The sequence below is a fragment of the Globicephala melas genome, chromosome 11 (genome assembly GCF_963455315.2).
Source record: "Globicephala melas chromosome 11, mGloMel1.2, whole genome shotgun sequence".
Lineage (NCBI taxonomy): Eukaryota > Metazoa > Chordata > Mammalia > Artiodactyla > Delphinidae > Globicephala > Globicephala melas.
Window position 1 is genome coordinate 71682458 of NC_083324.2, and position 24242 is coordinate 71706699.

At 51.4% G+C, this 24242-nt stretch overlaps 2 protein-coding genes across 4 annotated transcripts; both read left to right on the forward strand.

Moving 5' to 3' along the window:
* Positions 1-2990: 2990 nt before the first annotated feature.
* On the forward strand, positions 2991-6869 carry MAD2L1BP (MAD2L1 binding protein). Its single transcript, XM_030870604.3, has 3 exons — positions 2991-3093; positions 3613-3872; positions 6357-6869. The coding sequence occupies exons 1-3, from the start codon at positions 3045-3047 to the stop codon at positions 6867-6869; spliced, it is 822 nt and encodes a 273-aa protein (XP_030726464.1). The 5' UTR covers positions 2991-3044.
* Positions 6870-9166: 2297 nt separating this feature from the next.
* On the forward strand, positions 9167-23958 carry RSPH9 (radial spoke head component 9). 3 transcript variants are annotated; one of them, XM_070046706.1, is made up of 5 exons: positions 9167-10492; positions 13729-13855; positions 16379-16508; positions 16987-17133; positions 17998-19541. In XM_070046706.1, exons 1-5 carry the CDS (start codon positions 10266-10268, stop codon positions 18171-18173), a joined length of 807 nt encoding a protein of 268 aa, XP_069902807.1. In that variant the 5' UTR covers positions 9167-10265; the 3' UTR covers positions 18174-19541. The 3 variants fall into 3 exon arrangements, with proteins under 3 accessions (XP_069902807.1, XP_030726460.1, XP_069902806.1); XM_030870600.3 differs by lacking the exon at positions 17998-19541 and adding an exon at positions 23751-23958 and having other exon boundaries at positions 9731-10492; positions 13729-13894; XM_070046705.1 differs by having other exon boundaries at positions 10237-10492; positions 13729-13894.
* Positions 23959-24242: the final 284 nt, after the last annotated feature.

Here is a 24242-nt window from a genome sequence, read left to right on the forward strand (position 1 = left end):
CGCCAGACCTCAGTTTTCCTTGGAAAACTAGAAGCAGCAACAGTGGCTTACCTCTGGTGATCCTTTCAGGGGTTCAGACTTGGTGGAGTCCATGGCTTCCCCCCAGGACCACAAGGAGAAAGGCAAGTTACTGATCACGTAGTTGCTGTCCACATATAGCTCCCGAAACTGGTGAGAGCAGAAGGACCAAAATCTGTAAAAGGGCCTAGCAGACCTGGCCAATTATGTGGTCTTCAGTGGTTGAAAGCACACGTGACTTCTCAACCCTGTTCAGCTAAAGGAAGGTTTTGCTGCAGAGGTCAACCGTAGCCAGGGACACAACCCCACCAAGGAAGCTGCTACTTAGGGGCTGAGTGAGAGATCTCAAGAAGGTTGGGGATTGGAAGCGAGAGCTAAGACTATTCCCCCAACATTATCACCACCACCAACTCTGGGGTTTCTTGATAACCAGGGCCTGCTGCACTTGCCTGATAACACTTGTCCTCTCATCATCATAGATCTTTCAACCACCCCAACACACACAATTTCACTTCATTCTTTCCAATTCCCTTGTCTCCTAAGTGGAGAACTTTTAAGAGAAGGGAAGGGATAACCCATTCTGATATCCATTCTTAAACAACCTGGCTTACCACAGACAGGAGTGAAGGCTGGCAGAGGAGTAGGCTGAACAGGGATGTCTGTCCAGGAGGAGATCAGGGTCCTGGGAGATGGAAGGTGTTATATGTGTTTAGTTTCCTGGAGGGGTTGCTTATGAGGTGTTTATGATGTGGTTGCCTGTGAGGTAAATAATGGATGTATACATACAGACTTTTTTCCTGGTATGTAATTATTAGTCATTCATTCTTTGTGTATAGTACATTTACATACGTTTTAAAGTTAGACTTAGCAATATTCCCCTTTATATTTTCTTGGTTTTTGTCATGTCTAAGCCAACCCCACTCCTAAATTATGGATTATTCTCCAGTAGATGTTTAATCGATTTGGAATGTATCTTTATGTAGGATGTGTAATAGGAACTAACTTGATTTTTTTCCCCTCCTGAATGGATAGGGAGTTGTTTCAAGTTATTTGCTTTGAGAAGTCACCCTCATCACATACTAAGATCTACATATACATTGATCTGTTTCTGGACTGTCTTCTGTTTTATTATCTGTTTATTCCTGAGCCAACACCACAGTATTTTAATCATTATACTTTTATGGTATGTTTTGATCTCTGGTCCCTGCTTCCTGAAGCACACTTTTTTCTTGGCCTCTATCACCTAATACTTGTCTATTTTTCTTTCTACTTCTCTGGCTACTCCTCAGTCTCCTCCACAGATTCTCTCTTTCTGCTCATCCCCTAAACATTAGTGTCTTCAGGATCCTTGCTCATTTTCATTCTATACAGCTTCCCTGGGTGATCTTATCCACTCCCATGCTGATGACTCTCAAATACATATTTCTGTTCCCAATGGTGTTCCTAAATATCTCTTCACTGTCCAATGGAACAGCAAACCTATCAAAAACTGAACTCATCTTTTCTCCTTACCTATACCCCAGTAAAGCTGGTCCTTCTCTGGTGTTCCCTCCTTCACTGAATGGCACAACTGGTCATAGAGTTGCTGAAGTAAAAAACCTGCTTGTCTTCTTGACAGTCTCTCTCTACCCCTCCTCCTCTTCCTGGGCTCAACCACCATGCTCACTGGACCTCCTAAATATCTCTGGGGTTCACCCAGTTCTCTCCAACCCACTGTGACTACCCTAGTTCAGGCCTCTTTCACCATCTTTTCTGTGAGATATTATGGAAAAAACCCGAACGAACTTTTTGGCCAACCCAATCGTTGGGTAATTCCAGTTGCTAGCTCTAACTGGTATCCCTGCCTCCTCCTTTATCCTGTCTGTAATCTAGACCCAGTGTAGAGATTAAATTTATAAAATGTAAATGTAATTATGTCACTCCCCTACTTAAATCTTTCAAAGTTTCCCCCACTCCCCTACGGGATCAAGTTCAAACGCTTTAACGTGGCTTATAAAGCCCTGCCATGATCTGGCTCCTGTTTGTCCATCACAGCCTTAACTCTTCATAAGCTGAACTCTTTTTAATTCCTTGAATAGAGGATGCTCTTGTATCTCAAGGTCTTGTTAAAAAACAAAGTTCAACTGAAGATTTGAAGATCTAATTGGCTTTATTTAACAGTTCATGAATCAGGCAGCATCCTATCTAGTAAATACGAAGGCACTCTGAGGGGCTGTTCAAAATGCAAGACTTTTATAGAAGGGGGGGGGTAGGATAAGGAGGTTGTAAGCAAAAGGAAAGAAAGGATTAGGGGGAATGTTGGGGGACTTATCTTGCAGATTACCTCACTAGCGCTGACTAGGAAATTCCAGACTGGTTAGTTTAAAAATTCCACTCCAGGAGAAGTTGAAACTGCTACTAGGTTAGGAAATGAGTCTTGGTGAGATTTAGCACAAGTGAATCCGTTTGGGGGTTGTTTCTTTCTAACAGTCTCCAGGACCACCAGGCCCTCCTCTTTACCTTTACTCATCCTACAGGTCTCAGTTTCCTCCGGGACCACCCCTCACTCCCACCCCCTCTAGGTTAGGCGCTCCTGTTCTTCGCGTCCGCTGCCCATGTATGCCTTACTATATAATTCATCACATTGCATTGAATCCATTAGGCATTGAACACTTTGCGGACAGCGCCTGCCTCTGGCTTCTTCGCTGCAGAGTCTCCAGCACCTAGGACAGGGCCTGGCACGAAGTAGGTGCGCAGCGAATACGGAACGCAGGAGAGAACGGATGCATGCGGGCGGGTGTCCTTTGGAAGGCAGCGCTAAGTGGCTGAGAACCCATGGTTTCCCTGTAGGAGAAGGGTTCAGCGGACTTGCCGGACGGTGTTAAGAAGGAGAGCGCAGAGCTCAATTCCCCACCCAGCCCAGCCTCCGCCACACTGACGCGGCGCCCCGCCCACTTTCCGGCAACGGAACCGGAAGTGGAGGCCGGGTTTCCCATGAGGCTGCGCGGGGCGCCTATTCAAACCGCACGGAGAGTGGGGAGGAGGTCATGATGGCGGCCCCAGAGCCGGAAGTGCAGGCCCCGGCCGCAGTCTCTGGTAAGGCGTGGGGTCCGGAGCTCGAGGAGTCTGTTTCCTCCCTACCGCTGCTCCTTCCAGTCACTTAGCCCCTGGCCCCTTCTCTGGCCTGTCTTCCTTGTCCCCATTTCCCGGCGTCCCTCCCAGTTCTGACTCGGCGCCGTTGACTCCATCGCCCCCAAGGCCCTGGATTCCATTGGTTCACCCCCCTTTTCGCGACGGGTTCTGGGCCCTGCTTGACTACACTTTCTCTCAACTCGTTTTCCCAGATCAGGGCCTCCACTTTCTGAGCAGAGCCCCAGTCGCTGCCTCCGAAATCCTCCACCCGTTCCCCACAAATCCCGCCGTCACTTCACCTTAGGCAACTGGGATCCGGAACCTCCGCGCCACCGCCCACAGGGGAGTTTGCGGAGGGAATCTGCATGTGTCGGGGTGTCGCCTCCGCAGTGGTGGCCGATGTCGCCACAAGGGAATGAGAAGACTGGCTTTGGCCTTTTAAGTTTTTCATTTTTCTCTCTTGTCCCCCTGTGCACCTACCAGATTTGGAGTGGTGTGAGAAGTCGGAGGAAATCCACGACCCCCAGATAGAACTTGAGACCACCTCCCCCCAGGAACCTCCCAACCCTTCGGAGCCCCTTCGCCCCAGAGTCTGCGTGGTGCCAGTGGTGTTTCCCGGGCCTGTCAGCCAGGAAGGGTGCTGTCGGTTTACTTGTGAACTTCTGAAGCATATCATGTACCAACGCCAGCAACTCCCTCTGCCCTACGAACAGCTTAAGCACTTCTACCGAAAACCTCCCCAGGTGGGCACAGGCTTTGGGAGAAAATTGGTGGGGAGACTTCGTGGCTATTAGATGGTGGGCAGGTAAAAAGGGCGTCTAAGGAATCTTCAGGCCTGTCAGCCTAAGCAGCTGTAAGGGATGTTTCAGCCCTATGGCTTCTGTCCGTTTCTACCCACTCTGGTCTTTTTTTTTTTTTTTTTTTTGCGGTGCGCCGGCCTCTCACTGTTGTGGCCTCTCCCGTTGCAGAGCACAGGCTCCAGACGCGCAGGCCCAGCGGCCATGGCTAACGGGCCTAGCCGCTCCGCGGCATATGGGATCCTCCCGGACCGGGGCACGAACCCATGTCCCCTGCATCGGCAGGCAGACTCTCAACCACTGCGCCACCAGGGAAGCCCCCTTTCTACCCACTCTAGTCTTGATAGTCTAACCCTTCCTGTTTTTCCTCTTGTTTTCTTTTTCTGAAACTTCTATTGTGTGTTGCATTTGGACTTAATGAACTGGTCCTTTAATTTAATTAAATTAATTAATTAATTTATTTTTTTGCGGTATGCGGGCCTCTCACTGTTGTGGCCTCTCCCGTTGCGGAGCACAGGCTCCGGACGCGCAGGCTCAGCGGCCATGGCTCACGGGCCCAGCCGCTCCGCGGCATGTGGGATCTTCCCGGACCGGGGCACAAACCCGTGTCCCTTGCATCGGCAGGTGGACTCAACCACTGCGCCACCAGGGAAGCCCTGATCCTTTAATTTTAGTGTCTTTTCTGTCCATATCCTCATCTCTTTGTTTCTATGTTATATTTTCTGTGGGTTTATATTATGTTTATATAAATTTATATAAACTTCCTTGAGTTTATATTCTAACACTTATATCAGTTTTTTTTTCTTTTTTGGCAGTCATAGTCTTAAGAGCTTTTTCTTAATTTTTACATGTTCCTTTTAAATTGCATCCTGTTGTTTCCTGTCTGTATGAACTTCTCTTACCTGTGGACGTTAATTGTATTTTTGAAGCTTTTCTCTGTCGCTTGCAGTGTCTCCGTTTCTTCCAGATTCCTTTTCCTATTTATTTGTTTTTGTCTCTTTCATGTTAGAGGCTTTTATTTGGTGTCTGATAAATATTTAAGAATAAGTCATTGAAAGTTCTGTGTGCATGGCTGGGCCTCTGAGCTAGCTGATAGCCTTGAAGGATATTGGGTGAGAAAGTAATGGTAGTGATAACAGGAAAGAAGATTGGTCTAATAAAGGTGATTCTGGAGTGGTCTTCCAGATAAACATGGCAAATTGAACACATGCTTATCTGTGCTCCCATCTGAAATACTACTAAATCAGAGAAATAGGAAGGAAGGAAAGAAAGAGAGAAAGAGGACTTCCAAAACATTCTGTCTGGGTGGAGGAAATTGGCAGGTGATCTAAGGGTCCTTGCACAGGTGTTCCCTCAGTCCCCATGTGTTCACTTTTGTCTTCTGTGGTGCTTAAGTGGACAATTCCTGGGCCTTTATGGGCTTCTGCATTGTGAATCATTTCAAACTTCTCAGGGGAGTCCCCTCTGTCAGTACTTGGTATTCAGCTCTTTCGAACTCTTCCGTCTGCTTTCTCTCTTCCAGAAATTTGTTGCTGCCTTTGGACACTGTTGTCTATTTTCCAGTTCTTTTTTTTGCAATTTATTTATTTATTTATTTTTGGCTGTGTTGAGTCTTTGTTGCTGTGCGCCGGCTTTCTCTAGTTGCGGCGAGTGGGGGCTGCTGTTTGTTGCGGTGCGCGGGCTTCTCATTGCAGTGGCTTCTCTTTTTGCGGAGCACTGACTCTAGGCGTGAAGACTTCAGTAGTTGTGGCACGCGGTCTCAGTAGTTGTGGCTTTGGGCTCTAGAGTGCAGGCCCAGTAGTTGTGGTGCACAGGCTTAGTTGCTCCGCGGCATGTGGGATCTTCCTGGGCCAGGGCTTGAACCCGTGTTCCCTGCGTTGGCAGGCAGATTCTTAACCACTGTGCCACCAGGGAAGTCCCTTCCAGTTCTTTTTGCCCTTGGGAGTCCTCTTTCTCTCCCCTCCTTCCCTCCCTTCCTGTCTCCCTCCATTCCCTCTTTCCTTCCTGCCTTCCTTCCTTCCTCCCTCCCTCCCTCCATCCCTCCCTTCCTTCCATTTGCCATGTTTCACTGGAGGATGAACTCCAGAATTTATTAGACCAAATAATCCTCAGTCTTGTTATCACTCTCAGCACAGCAAAAATTTGCCACCACATCTCCTTGAGTATTTTAGTTGCTAATTTCTGGATGCCTCCTGCTTCAGAACACTGTCTTTGCTGTTCTAAGTGTGGAAGAATTATGATTTTGTACAAAGAACGTAGTTTCCTTTTTGATACATTACCCTCTGATAAAACCCAGTGTCTTGCCTGTGGCAGTTCACTGAACTGGAAATCCAGTCCCATAAATCTGCTCCATCCCAGAGGGTTCTTCAAAGGTCATTAGCTTTCCCCTACCTTGCAGAACTTCTCTGTCACCATTCTTTGTCCTCACAGGCAGAGGAAGTGGTGAAGAAGAAACCTCGGGCCACTGCCGAGGTGAGCAGCAGGAAATGCCAACAAACCCTGGCAGAACTGGAGAGCGTCCTCAGCCACCTGGAGGGTCTCTTTGCCAGGACACTAGTACCACGAGTGCTGATCCTCCTTGGGGGCAATGCCCTCAGTCCCAAGGAGTTCTATGAACTTGACTTGTCCCGCTTGGTCCCCAACAGCATGGACCCGAGCCTGAGCACAGCAGCTTGTTTGCGCCGCCTCTTCCGAGCCATTTTCATGGCTGATGCCTTCAGTGAGCTGCAGGTTCCTCCACTCATGGGCACCATTGTCATGGCACAGGGTCACCGCGACTGTGGAGAAGACTGGTTTCGACCCAAGCTCAACTATAGAGTGCCCAGCCGGGGCCACAAATTGACTGTGACCCTGTCCTGTGGCCGACCCGCCATCCCAGCTACAGCCTGGGAGGATTACATTTGGTTCCAGGCACCAGTGACACTGAAGGGCTTCCACGAGTGAATGGGAATGCTCATCGTGAACACAATGGCTAAATTATCTTTCCCCCTGTGGCACCAAGTCACCCATCTCTTGCTTGGAGCTAGTTAATTCCTGGCGAGAGGAAGGTTCTCTCCTTCTGGCTGCCTGCCTCCCTTAGACTTCCCGGGGGGCTGATGGTATGGTTAGGGCTGTAATAATCATCACTGAACAAGCATCTCTTTGAATCAAAGGCTGATTTTCCCAGAGGGTTCTGGGTCAGGTGTTTCTTTTGGGGGTTGGAAAGCAAACATGGGCCCATAGACGGACACCCCTATGGAGGTGACCCTTTTCTGCTTTTTGCTGTGGCCTTTCAGAATTTTTACCAGGGACATAATGTGGATATGACTCATGAACTTAAATATAAAATGTATGGATTAATGTTACATTTTCCTGAAACTCTTTTAGCTTAAAGAGACTTTCCAGGCTTGAGGTTAGAGTATTTTATCTTCCCCCTTGGCCTCTTGTGCTTTGGGCTTCCATGATTTTTTTTTTTTACTATTGATTCTTTCTCTTCATCAGCCCCAGGCCAATCTGGGAAGTTAAGTGACTTGGCCAAGGTTCTATAACAGTTCGATATCAGAGCTGGGGCAAGAGTTCTCATCAGCTAACTCCTAGCCCGATGTTCTTTGCTTGCCACGTGAGTATGTGTACCCAGAGCAGAGGTCACATGGGGGAAGGGAGCTGAGAAAAGAAAACCGAGAGAGTCTTTGCAAAGCCTGATTGAACCGTAGGCTAAGGCACCAAGGCTGCCCTGCAGGCTCACTTCCCTGAGGCCAGATGTCCCTTCTGGAATTCTGCCCTGCCTCTCTCCATTGCAGTTGCATGGTGGCTGCCGGCAGTTACTGTTGGCAGTATTGTCCTCAGGCAAACCCTGCTCTCCTGCCTGTGGCTGTCCTTCCTCGGCTACATTTCTGGCTTGGCCATCCTGAGCCTTACTGTTATCCTCTCCAGCCTGATGCTGTCCTGTCCACTAAGCACTGAGGCCCTTTGTCTCTGCGAACACCTGCTTATTTCTTGGAAGCAAGTTGAAGACAGAATCCTCATCCTGCTGGTGTTGGAGATAGGGGTGTGTGTTTGAGAGTGTGTGTGTGTGTGTATGTATGTGTAAATGGGGGCAATATATACTATTTTTTACGTTTTAAGAAGAATGTTTTATGTTTTATATTTTAAGAAAATAGTTTATATTTTATAGTAGATTTTAAGCACTTTACATACATTATCTAATCTAATAACCTTGAAAAGTTCATATTATAGTCCCCGTTTTATAGATGATGCTTGGGGAGATTGGGGAGGTTGAATAACTTGCATAAGATAAGTGTCGAAACCTGGATTCATGAGTTTGAATATCTTGCATAAGTGTCAAAACCTGGATTCAAACCCAGTCCAGCTGGCTCGAGGCTCACTGCTTTACACTGCTGTACACCCTGTGTGATTTTACTCTGAGCTAATTAAACAGGGTTTGCCCTACTGAAGGTGGTAGAATTGGAAAGCAGCAGGACTTCCGTCTCTGGCTTCAGATTGTGTTTCGTGACATGGAACCTGCCATTTATTGGTGCGGAGTAAGTATGGAATCAATGCAAACAAAAGGTTTGAGATCTTTTCTGTGCTGTGTCCACTTGAAGCATATTCCACCAGCTGGACTTTGCTGGTTTTGTGTCTGATATTACCTTACAGAAGAGGAGCAGGGCCATATCTCCCACTTGGGAAGGGACAGGCTAAGGGGTCTGCCTAAAGGGAGGGAGAGTTTTGAACAAGTTATAAATTGTTTTGAGATGTAAGACACATTAAGCCAAGTCAGATCCCTCAAGTACTACTTTTAAAAGCCTTCATAAACAATGTCTAGGCAATCAAAACAAAGTAATTATTCAGGTAATTTAGACAGTTCTCTGTCGGGTTGGCATTGGGGACAGGTCATTCTGATTTCATGAGTCCTCCAAAGGAATCCAGAAATTAAAATATCAGTTAATAATTTTATCAATAAATCCCATCTCCTTCTCTGACAACAAGCCTGCTGAGGCACCTGTTTATCTCTTTTTAAAAATTTATTTATTTTTGGCTGCATTGGGTCTTCGTTGCTGAGCACGGGTTTTCTCTAGTTGTGGCGAGCAGGGCTACTCCTCGTTGTGGTGTGCGGGCTTCTCATCGCGGGGCCTTCTGTGTTGCAGAGCATGGGCTCTAGGTGCACGGGCTTCAGTAGTTGTGGCACACGGGCTTCAGTAGTTGTGGCTCACGGGCTCTATTGCGCAGGCTCAGTAGTTGTGGCGCACGGGCTTAGTTGCTCTCTGGCATGTGGGATCCTCCTGGACCAGGGATCAAACCCGTGTACCCTGCATTGACAGGCGGATCCTTAACCACTGCGCCACTATGCAAGTCCCTGTTTACCTCAACCTTGGCTGGGCACTCCAGAGATGGATGTGAAGAAATAGTATCTGGCCCAGGGAGTGAAGAGCCCCAGCTTCAGTGGGGTTCTGGCCTTCCATCTGTTGCCACCACTTTTGCCTAAAAGCAACAGTTGTGGGGCTTGAGGTAGGTAAATGTAGGTGGTAGGGAACATGTAGTTGTTAATGTAAATGAAAATGTTGATGGGAGAGTGTAGTCTATAAAATCACCCATTTTGTACCCCTCTTCGCACCCTCCTTTCCCAAGGTATGGCCCTATACCTTGCCCCATTGCCTAGGCCCCAGCTACCCGTGCCGCAGGGCTAGTGGGATCTTAATTCCCCCACCAGGGATTGGCTCAGGTGTTCAGGCAGTGAAAGCGGGGAGTCCTAACCAACCACTGGGCCACTGGGGAACTTCACCGCCCCCCCCCATCACCTTGCCTAGGTCTTTGTAAGACCTGGCTTTGCGGGGGATTAATTGCCTTGGTATCCTAGAGCCAAGAGGATCTCAAATTCTCTTCTGCATAGATAATTCTGAGGCCAAGAAAGGACACGACTAGAGTGAAATAATATAGCTAGTGTCGCTGTTGCATTTTTCTTCCCAAACCCCCACTGCATATACAGTGAGGACTCAGTAAATGTCGACCGTGTGAAAGGGCTTAGGGAAAACAAAAATATCCCCAGAATTTGGCTTATTTGGACCTCCAACCTATCGACTGTATCCTGCCTATTTGGGGGACCACGCCGTTGCCCTGACAAGTGAACACCTCCAGACACTTACTCGGGAAAGGAAGCGGGAGGGAGCTAGTGTACCCCCAGGCTTTTCGGAAGGGCTCCATGGGAAGAAAGGCTGGCAGGAGGCCCTAGAAGGTTGAGCTGCAGGAGGTCGCGTGCGTGAAATCCCGCTTCCGGTCGGATGGAAGGGCGGAGCTTTGGGTCTCAGTGGACACCGGCTTCTCCTAGCAACGGGGCAGGCGTTGAGCAGAGCCGCCGGAGGAATGGACGAAGAGAGCCTCCTATTGTCTCTGGAGCTGGCGTCCGGTAGTGGGCAGGGCCTCAGCCCGGACCGTCGGGCCTCACTGCTCACTTCCCTTATGCTGGTTAAACGCGACTACCGTTTCGATCGGGTCCTTTTCTGGGGCCGCATCCTCGGCCTCGTCGACGATTACTACATCGCGCAGGGCCTGAGCGAGGACCAGCTCGCACCGCGCAAGACCCTGTACAGGTGGAGGCGGCGCCCGGGCTGGCTGAGGCCACAGGGGGATACTGAGGAGCCGGGGGCTAGCGAGGGCCAGGAAGGGGTGGGTGCGAGGTAGGATCGAAAGGGGAGAGGTCCAGGAAGCGAGTGGGCGAGGTCCTCCCTGGGAGGATACGTGGGGAGGGGCGCCAGAGAAACTTAGAGACTTGGTGGGTTTACAATGGACGTGTGGCAAGAACGGAGGCTGGGCAAGGTGAAAGTTTCTGGAGAATGAAGACCCAGAGTAGACGTCAGGTGGTGGACCTGCGTTTTCAAAGAGTCCAGTTTGGAGAAGGGTCAGAAGCCTTGAGGGGGGTGGGGAGCTGTTTGGAAGTGGGTCCTGAAGCATCTTTGGTGGAGGTGTTGGCTCACAGGAGGCACTCTAGGAAGTAGTGAACGAATGTGGAATGGGAGAGAAGGGATTTAGAACTGAAGAAATTTCCCTGGAAAGTGCCATACAGGACCATCCAGCCTCTTTTTGACTACCCCCGACGATGGGGAGCTCATCATCTTACAAGCATTCCGTTGAGGCTGCAGGAAGTTGGAGACTTCATTTATCTATCCATGCATCAATCCAACATTGATTGGATGTATCCTGTGCTAGACTTGGGGTTAAAAAGATGGCTAAGACTCACCCCTATCTCCAAGTTATTCACATCCTAGGAAGGGAGACCAATGGGTAACCCAGCAATTACAACAAAGTGTCTTAAACCTGGGACAGAGGTGTACACAAAGGGGTGCCAGGGTGGGACATTCTCCTAGAGAGTAATTAGATAAGATTACTGAGATCTGAGAGATGATCTGGAGTTCTCTAGGAAAGTGTCGGGGACAGGCATGCCAGTTAGAGGGAACAACTGCAAGCTTATTGGCTTGGGCTGGCTTTGGGTTTTTTGGGAGAATAGTGGGAAGACAAACATGGCAGTGGCAGCCTAGGGTGTTATGTTGAACTGGATGGAGAGGCCAAGCGGTTTGAACTTTGTCCACAGGCTATGGGGAGCCACTGAGGGCCTTTAGTCAAGAAGAGCCTGCTCAGACCTGAGTGGGTAGAATGGTCTGGAAGTGGGTGAGCATTTGGAAGTGTGTTGCAGTGTCCAGATGAAGGGGGACTGAAAGGAGGAGGTAGCTGAGGGAATAGAGGGGAGGGATTGGAAAGATTTAAGTGGTAGAAGTGGCAGGACTTGTGACTAAATGGGGAAAGGTGAAGAGGAGGTCAAGGTTGACCCTTCCTTTCAGCTTAGGCAGCTGGGTAAGTGCTGGTGCCCCCCACTGGGAGAGAATTCAGGAGGTACTAGGGAAGGCCTAGTGAATTTGGTGTGACGTGCCTATGGGGCAGGGTGGTAAGGAGGCATATTAAAGTACAGATCTGGAGTACAGAAGAAAAATTTGGACTGAAGATAGAGATTTGAGACTCACCCTATTCCAATCAGTTTTTATTTCTTTGGCACGTAGTATGTGCCAGGCATTGATCTAGGCATGGGGAATCCACTGCGAAAAGAGACAAAGTCCTTGTCTTCATGGAGTTTACATTTTAGTGTGTATGTGGGGGAGGGGAGACAGACGATAAATAAACATACACATATACTGCATACACTTAGCATTGGTGCTAAAGGAGACAGAGAATACAGGATGGGGTACTATTATAAATAGTAACATTTGAGAAGAGACCTGAAGCAACTTGAGAGAGTAAGCTGTGTGTTTATCTCAGGGAAAAGCATTCCAGGCAAGTGCAAAGGCCCTGAGGCAGGTGTGTGCTTAGTGTAGTGTGGAACCCTGAAGAGGCTAGTGTGGCTAGAGAGGAGTGAGTGAGGGGGACCATTGCAGGACATGAGGTCAGAGAGGGGCCGAGACAATTGTGCAGGGCCCTGTGGGGCACTGTAAGGACTTGGCTCAATGGGAAGTCACTGGAAGGTTCTGCACAGAGACACGATCTGGCTTAGATTTTAACAGCGGGGTGGGGACTAGACTGAAAGGGGAGCAGGTATGGACATGGGGAGACCGGTTAGGAAGCTACTGCAATATCTGGGCAAGAGTAGATGGTGGCTTGGACAAGGGTGGAAGCAGTGGAGGTGGTGAGAGGTGGCTGGATTCTGGATGTCAACTAGGGAGTAGCTGGCGTTCTAGGGGTCAGGTAGGTGAGACTGTGGAGAGAAAAGAGCAGTGAGAATAGATCCTTGGAAGTACTTAAGGCACTGGAGGAGGGAGAAGGGAGATGTCAAAGGAGATAGAAATGGAGATGCGTTTGTTGGCTTTTTTTTTTTTTTTTTTCTATACGCGGGCCTCTCACTGTTGTGGCCTCTCCCGTTGCGGAGCACAGGCTCTGGACGCGCAGGCTCAGCGGCCATGGCTCACGGGCCCAGCCGCTCCGTGGCATGTGGAATCTTCCCGGACCGGGGCACGAACCCGTGTCCCCTGCATCAGCAGGCGGACTCTCAACCACTGCGCCACCAGGGAAGCCCGCGTTTGTTGGCTTTTAGGTCCCATGGATGACCTTCTTTGGAGCAGTTTCTTGGGGTGCCAGGGGCAGAATCATGGTGCAGTGGTCAGAGAGTGAAAGTGAGGGAGAGCAAGGCCTGCCACAGAGCAAATTGTTCTCGCTTATGATTCAGAATTGGGGAAGAAGTGGGCGGGACAGGAAAGGGGAATTTTCTAGAGGGGCATGGATTTGAGGGCTGTTGTTTTATAAAGCTGGGGCATTTTCACGTTGTGAAGGAGCCAGTGGAGAGTGAAGGGAGGAAACGTGATCAGAGAGCAGGCTGGGGACGCAGGCCTTACATGGATGAGGGAGGAGTGGGAGGATATCCCCTCCTGGCAGGATGTGAGAAAGAAGGGAAGACCTCGGAGGAGGAGAGCTTCTTGGGCCTGGGCTGGGCTTTCCTGAGAAGTGGGGGGAGATGGCCATGCTGTCAGCTCAGCAGGCAGGCTGAGCATGAATTTGGGGCCTACAGGAGCAGAGGCACCTGCAACTGAGGAAAGTTCAGCTTCCAGAAACTCATTCAGGACCTCACAGTCCAGATATCTATCTAGGAAGAAGCTCTTGGAATCTTGGCATGCTGAATTTCATCACGTGTGGGGTGGGGTGCACCACAGGCACTTAGTGCTTCATAGGGGAAAGATATGACTCCCAACAGCTCTTCTTGGGCCTCACCTCTCTTGAGAAGGGGCGGGGGCAGGAAGCTGGAGTGAGAGGGGAGTTAGAATCGGGGTGATGGAGATGTTGTTGGCAGCCTGAACTGCATGGAATGGAGCCTCCTGCCCCCTGCCACAGAGGAGATGGAGATGCAGACGTCTGTGGTGAAGGGCCGCTTCATGGGGGACCCCTCACATGCGTATGAACACACCGAGCTGCAGAAGGTGAATGAGGGCGAAAAGGTCTTTGAAGAAGAAGTAGTGGTGAGTGAAGACAAGAGGAGGAGGAGGACCCAAATGAAAGGGACCTGGGCCATCCAAACCCCAGCCCAATGCACACTGCGGCAGAAACAACGTTTATAATCACTGCCACTGGGGCGAGCTGGGCCTGGGGTGCTGGGTGTGTAAGGCCCTGTGCCACTGTATCAGTCCCATTGCTTCATCCTCACAGCTCTGGGAAGTTGGTACCTTACTTTCCAGGTGGTAGAGAGGAGGAAACTGAAACATAGAGAGGTTAAGTGACTTGCCCAGGGTAACACCACTCCTGAGTGATGACAGGGTGTTAAAGTGGCTGGGCTGCTCTCGAGGGAGCCGTGCTATGGGGCTGGGGCTGGGAAGAAGGGGTGTGTGCTTTGCTCTGGGGCAAGGGGTGTGCGCAGGTGCTTATATTTTTGTATAAATGTGTATTGTACTAGGTAATACATTCACTTGGTTCACAATTCACAAAAAGGAATATAGTAAAGTTTCCCTCCTACCCTATTCACCAGTCACTCAGGTCGTCTTTCTGGGGGTCATTAATATAACCGTGTTGCGTGTGTGTGTGTGTGTGTGTGTGTGTGTGTGTGTGTGTGTCCAAGTCTTGCCACTCAAAGTGCAGTCTGTATCAGAAGCATCACCATGCCCTGGGAGTTAGAAATGCAGACTCTTGGGCTGGCATCAGGATCTGAATTTTAACATGTTCCAAGGGGATTTATTTTTAATTTTTATTATTTTTAAAATAAGTTTATTTATTTATTTTTGGCCGCATTGGGTCTTCGTTAATGCAAGCGGGCTTTCTCTAGTTGCGGCAATTGGGGGCTTCTCATTGCGGTGGCTTCTCTTGCTGTAGAGCATGGGCACTAGGCGTGCAGGCTCAGTAGTTGTGGCTCGTGGGCTCTAGCACACAGGATCGGTAGTTGTGGAGCACGGGCTTAGTTGCTCCTCGGCATGGGGGATCTTCCTGGACCAGGGCTCGAACCTGTGTCCCCTGCATTGGCAGGCGGATTCTTAACCACTGTGCCGCCAGGGAAGTCCCTCCAAGGGGATTTAAATATGCATTTAAGTTTGAGAAGCTCTGCTTCCAGAGACATTTTATGCAAGTACAAACCTCAGCCAATACCTCACTCCGACATATTCTCTTTTTATCTTAAAAAACAAAACAAAACAAATGGCAACATGTTATGCACACAGTTCTGCACCTTGCTTTTTTCTCCTAACAATATATTTTGGAGATTTTTCTACATCAGTGCCTTGAAGAACCTCTCCATTCTTTTTACCATTGTGTGAACGTACCATATTTAACCGGCGTCTCATTCATGGAAATGTCGGTTTCCAAGTTTTCACTCTGACAAGCGATGCCACAGTGAATAAGCTTGTGCATGCGTCATGTCCCATGCGTGCACTCGATTTGAAGGATCAACTCCTAGAAATGGGATTGTGCAGTAAAAAAATAACCAGCCCAAGTTCTGAAACTAGAGAAACCTGGGATTCAAAACCCAGCCTCTGCACTGGAACCCAGGTGATGCCGAAACTCTGGGTCTAGGTCTATGATGCTTCAGCTGCAACCCCGTGCCCGCCTGACAAACTTAACCTCCCCTCAGTTTTATTTTCTGTAGAGTTGGGATCATTATGTTTACTTTGCAGGCTTGTGCAGATTAAATGAGGTGACATATTTAAAGCCCCTGGCCTAGACACTTATTTAGTTTCAGTCTCCTCCTTCGTAATCAATTCTAGTCAGCAGCCCGTGGGAAACAGGTGGTTGAGTGACTTTGGGGGCTCCCAGTGACATGTTTTCCCTGTCAAGTGCTGCTTTTTCCCAAACATCTCTATGAAGTCCTTTTGTTCAGGGCTGCCCTTGATATTGATTATAACCAAATTTCATCTGCGTAAAAATAGTATGGGGTGATGCTTGAGAAATAATGTTAAGTCAAAGGGCAGGGCATGAAACTATATAAACTGTAACTCTAATTTTCCTTTGAATATAGGCATAGAAAAAAAGAATAGAAGGAAGTATACCAATATGTTATCAGCGATTACCTTTAGAAGGTGGGATTATGAGTGGTTTTCATTTTCTTAGGTATATTATAAAATATTTCTCTATTACCCAGATAGTCTACAGTGAGCATGATAGCTTTTATATTTTAAAAAGGCAAAATAAGCAACATTAAAATATGATAGAATGGTTTGTTTCTGCAAAGGTACATAAAAAACCATTAACGATGTCTGCCCCCAGTGAGGGCAATTAGGGGGCCAAGGATGAAATGAGAGCGACTGCTTTTTTTTTTTTTTTTTTAAGTTTTAAATATTGCACTCATCACCAATTTAAGAAAGGAACGGAGGGCGGGAAGGCGAGGACTCACCATCGTGATTTTCCATGGCCCTGGCATCTACACTGTGGTGACCCAGATCAGATGGTCATGCTGAGGCCCTTGCACCAGGGGTGACTGGGCACAGTGCCCTGGCAGGGTGGCTTGTCTCCTGTCTCCTCAGGTCCAGATCAAGGAAGAGACCCGCTTGGTGTCCATCATTGACCAGATCGACAAGGCTGTGGCTGTCATCCCCCGAGGTGCCCTCTTTAAGACCCCTTTTGGACCCATCCGTGTCAATCGGACCTTTGAAGGTGAATTCTCAGGCATCTCTTAGGGCCAGAAGGCATCTCTTCTTGAGCATAGTTGGACACGTGCCTGGGAGTCCAGGGGAGACTGCCCACTTTCTCAGAGAAAGAATAGCTGTGGCCACATCACTTGGGAGGATGTGCCCAATGACCTGGTATCTGTGCCTGGCAGGGGTACCCAGTCACTGGACCCTGACTCTTTTATGCCTGAGGGTGGGGGAGCATCTGGCCACCTGGGTCTGGGGCTTTGTGTGGTGCTGGGCTCCCCGCTTTTTCCTACCCTCCTCCTCCATGGTCTGTCCTCATTGCAGGATCTGAGCCAAGTTCGGGCTGAGAGAACCCTGCTCCCTTTTCACCCTTCAGTCCCCCGTCAGTAGCTGACTGACTCCTCTGCAACCCCCTCCACGTGGTCCCCAATCATAGAGGAAGGGGGCTGTGGGGTTTGGGAATGACCTTCACTTCCTACCTGCTGCCCCTTTTGTAGGACTGTCCTTGTCTGAAGCCAAGAAGCTCAGTTCCTACTTCCACTTCAGGGAGCCTGCTGAGCTGAAGAACAAGACCTTGCTTGAGAAGGCTGACCTGGACCCCTCCCTGGACTTCATGGACTCCTTGGAGCATGACATCCCCAAAGGTAACAGCCTGTTACTTGGAGGACATTGGATTTGCCCCAGGTCAGAGCAGTGGGCCGTGCCACCTGCCATTCTCCTCTAAGAGTGGGACCTAGGGCCTGGGTGGGAACTGGGGGTTCACTGTGGGGCCTTGAGGATGGGGCTTCCCCAGGGCTCAATACAGGGCTCAGCTCCTAGTAAACAGCTGGTAAGTGTTTGCAGCTGAAAGGATTGTCTTCCATGTGCTTCCACAGACAGGAAGTCTCTCAGTGCTTCTTTTGATTTTCATACCAATCTTGAATGGAGGCAAATTGGGAATCTCCCCCCGACCCAAAACATCTCTGAAAACACCCCTGAAAATACTAGCCATACATACATCGCAACGGTTAGTTTCAGGGTTAGATCCAATGCTTGGCACACAGCTGGTGCTCAGTGAGTGGGTGCTGACCGACCTGCTGAGGTCACCTGCTAAGGAAATGAGTTCTATACATTTGCCTCCTGTTAAGTGGTTGTACTTTTTAATCATAAAACATACAACTTCAGAGGCCTTTTTAAAAAAAGTATTTGGCTGTGTTGGGTCTTCATTGCTGCGTGTGGTCTTTCTCTAGTTGCAGCGAGCGGGGGCTACTCTCCGTTGCGGTGCGTGGGCTTCTCATTGCGGCGGCTTCTCTTGCTGCAGAGCACAGGCTCTAGGTGCGCGGGCTCAGTAGTTGTGGCTCGTGGGCTCTAGAGCGCAGGCTTAGGAGTTGTGGTGCACGAGTTTAGTTGCTCCACGGCACGTGGGATCTTCTCGGTCCAGGGATTGAACCCTTGTCCCCTGCATTGGTAGGTGGATTCTTAACCACCGTGCCACCAGGGAGGTCTCCAGAGGCCTTATTGTGCTTCAGGTCCCACCTGGCCCAGGCATACAGCCAGCAGTTGGTGGAGTCACAGAGACCCCATTTCCTTCCTGGGGTCCACCAGTAGAGACGGGCATGTCCTTGGAAGATGTTCTTGCTTGGATGCTGCATCCCAGGACAGGTGCCAGGCTCTGGGCATTCGGGGGCCAGACCCAAGGCACTGACTCAGCACCCCTGCTTCTTTCCCTCCCCATGCTTGGTGTTCTGAGAACTGGAGGGATCTGTTGTTGATGATGGCAAAGATAATGATACTAGTAACTACTCATAAAAGCAATGACACTGCTCACCGTGTGCCAGACATTGTACTGTCCTTCCCATGCGTTATCTCATTTTAATCTTCACAGCTGACCTATGAGGTAGATACTATTACCCCCATTTTATAGATGAAGAAACAGAGGCTCAGAGAGTTAAACCCAAGGACATAGTTAGGTGTTAGAGCATTAGACTCCAAGGCTCTGGCCTTAACTATGGTGTCAAGTAGATGGTGTTTCATTTTAAGTGGACATTGGGAATGGCAGGACAATAGTCACCCCCACCACTAAGGGGAAACGCTTCTGAGGAGCAATGAGCAACCCAGTCGGGCTGGAACTCAGGGTAGGGGTGGGACGGCAGTAGTTGTTAAAGGAAAGGGCTTTAGAACCAGAAAGCCTGCGTTGGAATCCTGAATCTACTGCATACTAGCTGGGTGACCTCAGGCAAGTCCCTCAATTTCCTTGTGCCTCAATTTGTAAAAGGGGAATAATACTTCCTACCTCATTGGGTTGTTATGAGAATTAAATGAGTTAACACATATAGAAAACATTTATAATAGTGCTTAACACATTAAGGACTCAAGTAAAAATTAATAATTATTACTGATCTTGTTGTCGGTAGCAAAAAGGCCTTAGAGGTGGGTTGGGCAGGCCTAGGAGAGCCTAGAAGGCCAAGGGGTAGGAGACGTAGACCAAGGCAGTAGGAGCTGCTGGTGGCTTGTGAGCAGGTCTGTGATAACAAGGCAGTGGTGCATGGATGGATGGAAAGGGGCAAGCCAGGGATCTGGAGGCTGTTTCAGGGGTACTGCAGTGTCCCAGGGGCTGGGCCGTGGGTCCCAGGTGGGTAAGGACTGCCAGCAAAGAGTGGCTACTCTGGCCTCTACCACATGGGGGCTCCAGAGTGAACCCTCCTTGAGCATGGAAAAGGGGGTCCTGGAACTCTGGGGGAGATGAAAAAGGTTTACTGGGGATGGGCATTTCTCAACCACCAGACATACTTCCCAGACTCCCTCCTCCAATTCTTTGCTCCCCGCCTGGCAAGGCCGGAGGGGGCTGCACATCCCTGGTTGATACAGGGAGCCAGGAACACTGGTGGTGGGACCTGGCGCCATGGGCTGAATGGTGGATGGAGAAAAGTCCTCTTAGAGCCCCTAATCTGGCGGCAGCAGCCCCTCCTTCCTGATTCAGTATGTGGCTGGAAAGCTCTGTCTGGTGCTGACTTCTCAGCCTTCTCACCTGCAGCAGACTGCTCCAGGGCCAGCGGATGAGGCACTCCCTCCACAGCGCTGGGTGACTGGCGGGGGGGGGGGGGGGGGGGGGGGTAACACAAGAGCGCCTCCTCCCCCTTGCGCCTAGACTTCTTGCCCTAATGGTGGGCCTTAGGGCTGAAGCGTCAACCAATGATTCAACACCCCAGTCCACCCCCGCACTTTGCCATAGTCCTGGAGCCTTAGGGGCTGAGGGCTCCTGACATCTCCTGTGTGTGTGGGCCTGAGGGGAGGGATGCTCCTGACCTGACCTTGGGAAACTCCACAGCTTCTGGGCCTCCAGCTCCCTTCCTCCCAGAGCCAACACCAGAAAGCCTCCAGGAATTCGGGCCCAGCTTTTTCTCATGATGTCTTGATGGGGGCCATGGTGTGGGGGTAAAAGTGTGGATGGTCGGGGGAGAGCAGACACTCTGACTTTGCTCCCAGACTCCCTTCCTTATCTTCCAGTGAAAGAGCAAAAGGAGCGGCTGGGAGGCTGCCCCATCAGGCAGACAGCAGCCAGAATGGCTGGGCTGCTAAGTGAGGCCAAAACCCCGAGTTCCCCGGGACACCAGCACTGGCTGGAGGGGTGGAATTTGGGAGCCGTGTTTTCTGCCCAGGTAGGATCAGTTTCCTTTCTGGGTCTGAGGCAATTGTTCAGGGGAACTTCATGTCATCTGTGAGCAGGTATGGCTTAGATTGGCCCTGCCTGGGGCCACTAATGCCCTCCTAACTGTGCCTTGGGGTCTGCGGAGTTGTGTGGGAGTAGGGCTTTGGGAGCGGAACCATCCTCCTGGTGGATACAGGGCAACAGCTAAGAGTTCTCTGAGCTTGGGCTCTTGCCAGATGACACATGAAGTACCAGGTCAGGACGCCAGATTTCTAGGCAGTACTCTTGCCATTCAATGCTCCTTAATCTTCCACTCTATCAGCAAAGAATAGCCACTGAGCAGCTACTATGTACCAGGCACCAGAGACGCCGCCGGGAACACGACACCATCTTTGCCTCACAGAGGTTTGGAAAGATCAAATGAAACAGAAAAGTAAAATACAAGGTGCCTCACAAGCGAAGTCGCAGGTGTCCTGGGAAGCAGAGCGAGCTGGGTAGAGGGCAGAGCGCCTCTCCTTGCTCCACTCTGGGCCGGAGCTGACAGATCTCAGGAACTGCTCAGCACAGGGCCGCTGAGGCTCCAGCACAATGCCCAGTTCAGGCAGCAGAGGGCAGCAAGGGGCCTGCTTCCCTGGAAAGCAGCGGGGGACCAGGGGGACAGCATCGAAGAGGGCCGGGGAACACGGTGTCCGGGATCAGCCTTCTCTTGGGGTGTGTGCAGGTGGCACCTCCCTTCCAGCCCTGTGGAAGCCTGGGTGACAGGTGCTCGGTCTTCTGGACCGGGGGGCCTGGCCTTGCTCATCAATAAGACTGGGAACTCTTCCGCCTGGTTCCCCACCCCGCCCCCACCCCCTTCCCATGCACTGTGGCCCTGGTGTCACGGGAGTGGCTGCTCTGAGAAGGGGCCCATGGCCATTTCTGTGTGTGTGACAAGTTGTGTGGTGCTGGTCTGAGGACCGGTTTAAGCCATCTGCTGCCCCTGGACAGCCCTGAACCCCAGCCTGGTCCACTCTACTCCTCAAACTTAATCTCAGAGCTTTGCTGCCTTCCTTCCTGGCAGGCAGGAGAATGTAACTATGAGGAGCCTACCCCAGCCGGAGGTTTCCATATTGGCAAGGCGGGTGAGGCCCTGGAACTTCCTGCTGGTGCAGGAGGGCCCATTCTTGATTTACCAGCTTATATCCCTCCCACCACACCCTCGAAGAAGAGCGCTTGTGGAGAAGAGTGGTTGCCAGGGGACCGGAGGGGAGGTCTGGGGAGACTTGGGAGAGACCAGGGGCTGTGAATGGAAACACCAGGGCCGCAGGAGGCTGCTTTCCCTGGAGTCCCACAAGTGGTGGCTGGCTGGGCCCAGCCTTTCCAGCAGTTGCAGTGAGAAAAGTGGGTGAAGGTGACAGCAAGCACCTGGCTTCCCAGGTAGACACTACGTGACTCCTGGCATGTTGAGTGTGTGTTTCCTGGGCGACAAGCTGCGCCAGGGACAAGGAAAGGAGTGTGACAGGAATGCAAGGGAGGGAGGAGGTAGTGTCATTGGCTGGCCGGCCACTTCCCATGCCGCTCCTGTACTCGGCCGGCACCCTGGGCCTGCTCAGCACCGGCCCCCACCCTGGAAGCAGCAATGTATTTCTCTAGCATCCCCATCAGTTTCTCTTTGCTCTTGGGTGGGGTGGGGAGAGCCCCTGCTGATGAGCCTGGGCCCCCCGGTGGCCAAACCCTAGGTGGGCAGGCTGGTGCCAGGGGAGGCCAGGACCCAGCCCTTGCCCAGGGTGTGCCAAGGCGCCAGCAACAGGGAACTGCTGACAGTGGTCTGGGCCGGGGGACTCCAGGATTCCAGTTCTTTCTCCAGGGCAGCATCTGGCTGCAAGCTGCCCTCCCCAGGTGGGCAGAGCCTGACCTTTTTCAGTTCAAGGGGGGCTGTGTGGCCCTGGTCTCCAAGGGTGGGGAGGGACACCCCAGACGATGCTCTGGGAACTGGCAGGGGGGGCTAACAGGGGCTGTCTTCTGGGGGGGGGGCTGTGCTTCTGGCCAGACGCTGAATGCAGTGCACTGGGAACACTTTGTTCTGTCACACCCCCTCTCCGGTTACCCCTAGGCCATCTGTCTTCTGAAACGAGTGACTGGGAAAGCAACAGGCCTTTAAGGCCTCTAGAACTCTGTGGGCAGGTCTATGAGTTGGAGATATGCAGAGGAAAGCTGCGAGCTAGGGGAAATACTCTCCACTTCTCTGACCAGGAAAGATACTGCCCCCATTCCCAACCTAGGCAGTGCCCCACCCAGAGCTCTGGGAACCCAGGAACACCTTTCTTCTTAATGCTGTCTGGCCAGCACTGAGCGGGCCTGGGGGAGCGGGGTCAAGCCCACACTGCTTTCTGCTTCATCATCTCACTGCATGGGTGGTGGCACTCGGTGCAGGCCACTGCACAGTGCTGAGGTGGCCTCCAGGTGGCCTCTCCCTAAGCAGCCCAAGGCCAGCTGACCTACACACCCCCCAAAAGCTCTGGCTTTGACCTGGGCAGGCGCTGGCACCCTGAGTAGGGCTGAGCTGCCATCAGAGCCAGGGGTGCCTGGTGGTCAGGTCTCTTGGATTCAGGGTGGGAGGGTGGGACCTGAGCTCCGAGGCTGCTGGGTGTGGAGTGACCATGGTGGGCTGTGGCTGGAGGAGGCCTGGGGGCAGAGGGGCAGTGGAAGCTAGGCAGCCGGGCTGACCTGGCAGCTGATGAAGGCCTAGGCGCAGTTCTCAGCGCATCACTGGCTGGTCCAGCACCAAAACCGTCAAAGCATTTGCCTTTCTGGCAGGGCCTGGGGCAGAGCTGCGGCTGGGCCGGGAGAGGCCTCAGTGCGCAGGGGAATAGAAGTTCCAGATCTGCATCCAGAGGCGATTTTCCCAGGCTCCTTCCTCCCACACAACGGCTCCCTCCCTTGGTTCTGGAGCTGGATCAGGCCCTTCCCGCCAAGTCCTCACGGCTGCACAGCTCAGCCCCAGGCTGGGCTGCTCCCGTCTGGGGAGCAGAAACCCGGGCAGAACCCAGGACAGACAAAGGCTTATTAGTTGCAGCTCAAGTACCCTGCAGCCAAGGATGGCTCCCAGTCTACCGGCTGCTAGAAAGGGCTACTGAGCTGGGAGGCCTGAAACGGCCCCACTTCTATGTGAGCCTGGTCAGGTCTCATCCATCTCAGAGCAGAGGCTTCTGGGCTGGGGAAGAGAGCGCAAATGGCAAACAGCAGTGAAGCGCACCAGGACTGAAGGCCACCAGTGAGCACCCCTAGCGCAGGGTGAGAGGGAGCCTGGAGCCTCTCCTAGCCCAGCCCCAGCTCCCCTCTGCCTGTGCACTGTGGATTCAGCTTCCTCCCCCACGCAACCTTTCACTAGACTTGCTGACAGGAACAAAACTGACTGCTTTGAGTTTTACCTCTTTTCATTTCCTTTGCCCTCCCTCTGGAAGTGGTTTTAATGAGCAGTGAAACGGCTCAAAAGCAATCAGAAGGAGTAAAGTGTCGGGATAATTAAACTGTCTTCCCTTTTCCCATTGGACCTTAATGCTCGGGCCTGGCTGCCCGGAGCCTGGGGCCTCTGCATGGCCGGCAGGGCTCTGCCTCCACAGTGCCCAGGCCTTGCCTCCTGCTCCTCCTCAGGGTCCTGGAGCATCCAGATGGAGAGAGGCAACACCCTGGTGGTGCTGCGCAGCCTGCTCTGGCCAGGTCTCACCTTCTACCACGCTCCTCGCACCAAGAACTATGGCTACATCTACGTGGGCACTGGCGAGAAGAACATCGACCTGCCGTTCATGCTGTAGGAGGGCTGCCTGGGGAGTCTGGAGAGTCTAAACAGTATTTTCATAAAGTCCAGTGAATTTGGTCTGTTTGTTCTGCGCTGCTGCCTCCCCTCATCTCCACCTCCATCTGGTGTCCAGGCTGAGGAGAGGCCCAGCTCAAATAGAGCAAGTGGCAGAGGGTTGGAATGTGCTAACGAGAGAGAAAGGTGGGAGGAAATGGCAGGGGGGAGGTGACAGCCAGGAGCCCTCTGAGGAGGGCAGCTTCCTGGACTCAGATGAGAGCTGCACATGGGCCAGGCAGCCTAACTTACCTCCTCCTTGCAGCCCCCCTGGCCAAAAAGCTAACAGCTGT

Excerpts from the sequence above, each read along its gene's own strand:
- RSPH9 (XM_070046705.1), top strand. The coding sequence starts at position 10,266 with ATGGACGAAGAGAGCCTCCTATTGTCTCTGGAGCTGGCGTCCGGTAGT. Across the intron at positions 13,895-16,378 it reads TCTTTGAAGAAGAAGTAGTG|GTCCAGATCAAGGAAGAGAC; the intron begins GTGAGTGAAGAC and ends CTGTCTCCTCAG. Across the intron at positions 16,509-16,986 it reads TGTCAATCGGACCTTTGAAG|GACTGTCCTTGTCTGAAGCC; the intron begins GTGAATTCTCAG and ends CCCCTTTTGTAG.
- MAD2L1BP (XM_030870604.3), top strand. The coding sequence starts at position 3,045 with ATGATGGCGGCCCCAGAGCCGGAAGTGCAGGCCCCGGCCGCAGTCTCT. Across the intron at positions 3,094-3,612 it reads GGCCCCGGCCGCAGTCTCTG|ATTTGGAGTGGTGTGAGAAG; the intron begins GTAAGGCGTGGG and ends TGCACCTACCAG. Across the intron at positions 3,873-6,356 it reads TCTACCGAAAACCTCCCCAG|GCAGAGGAAGTGGTGAAGAA; the intron begins GTGGGCACAGGC and ends TTGTCCTCACAG.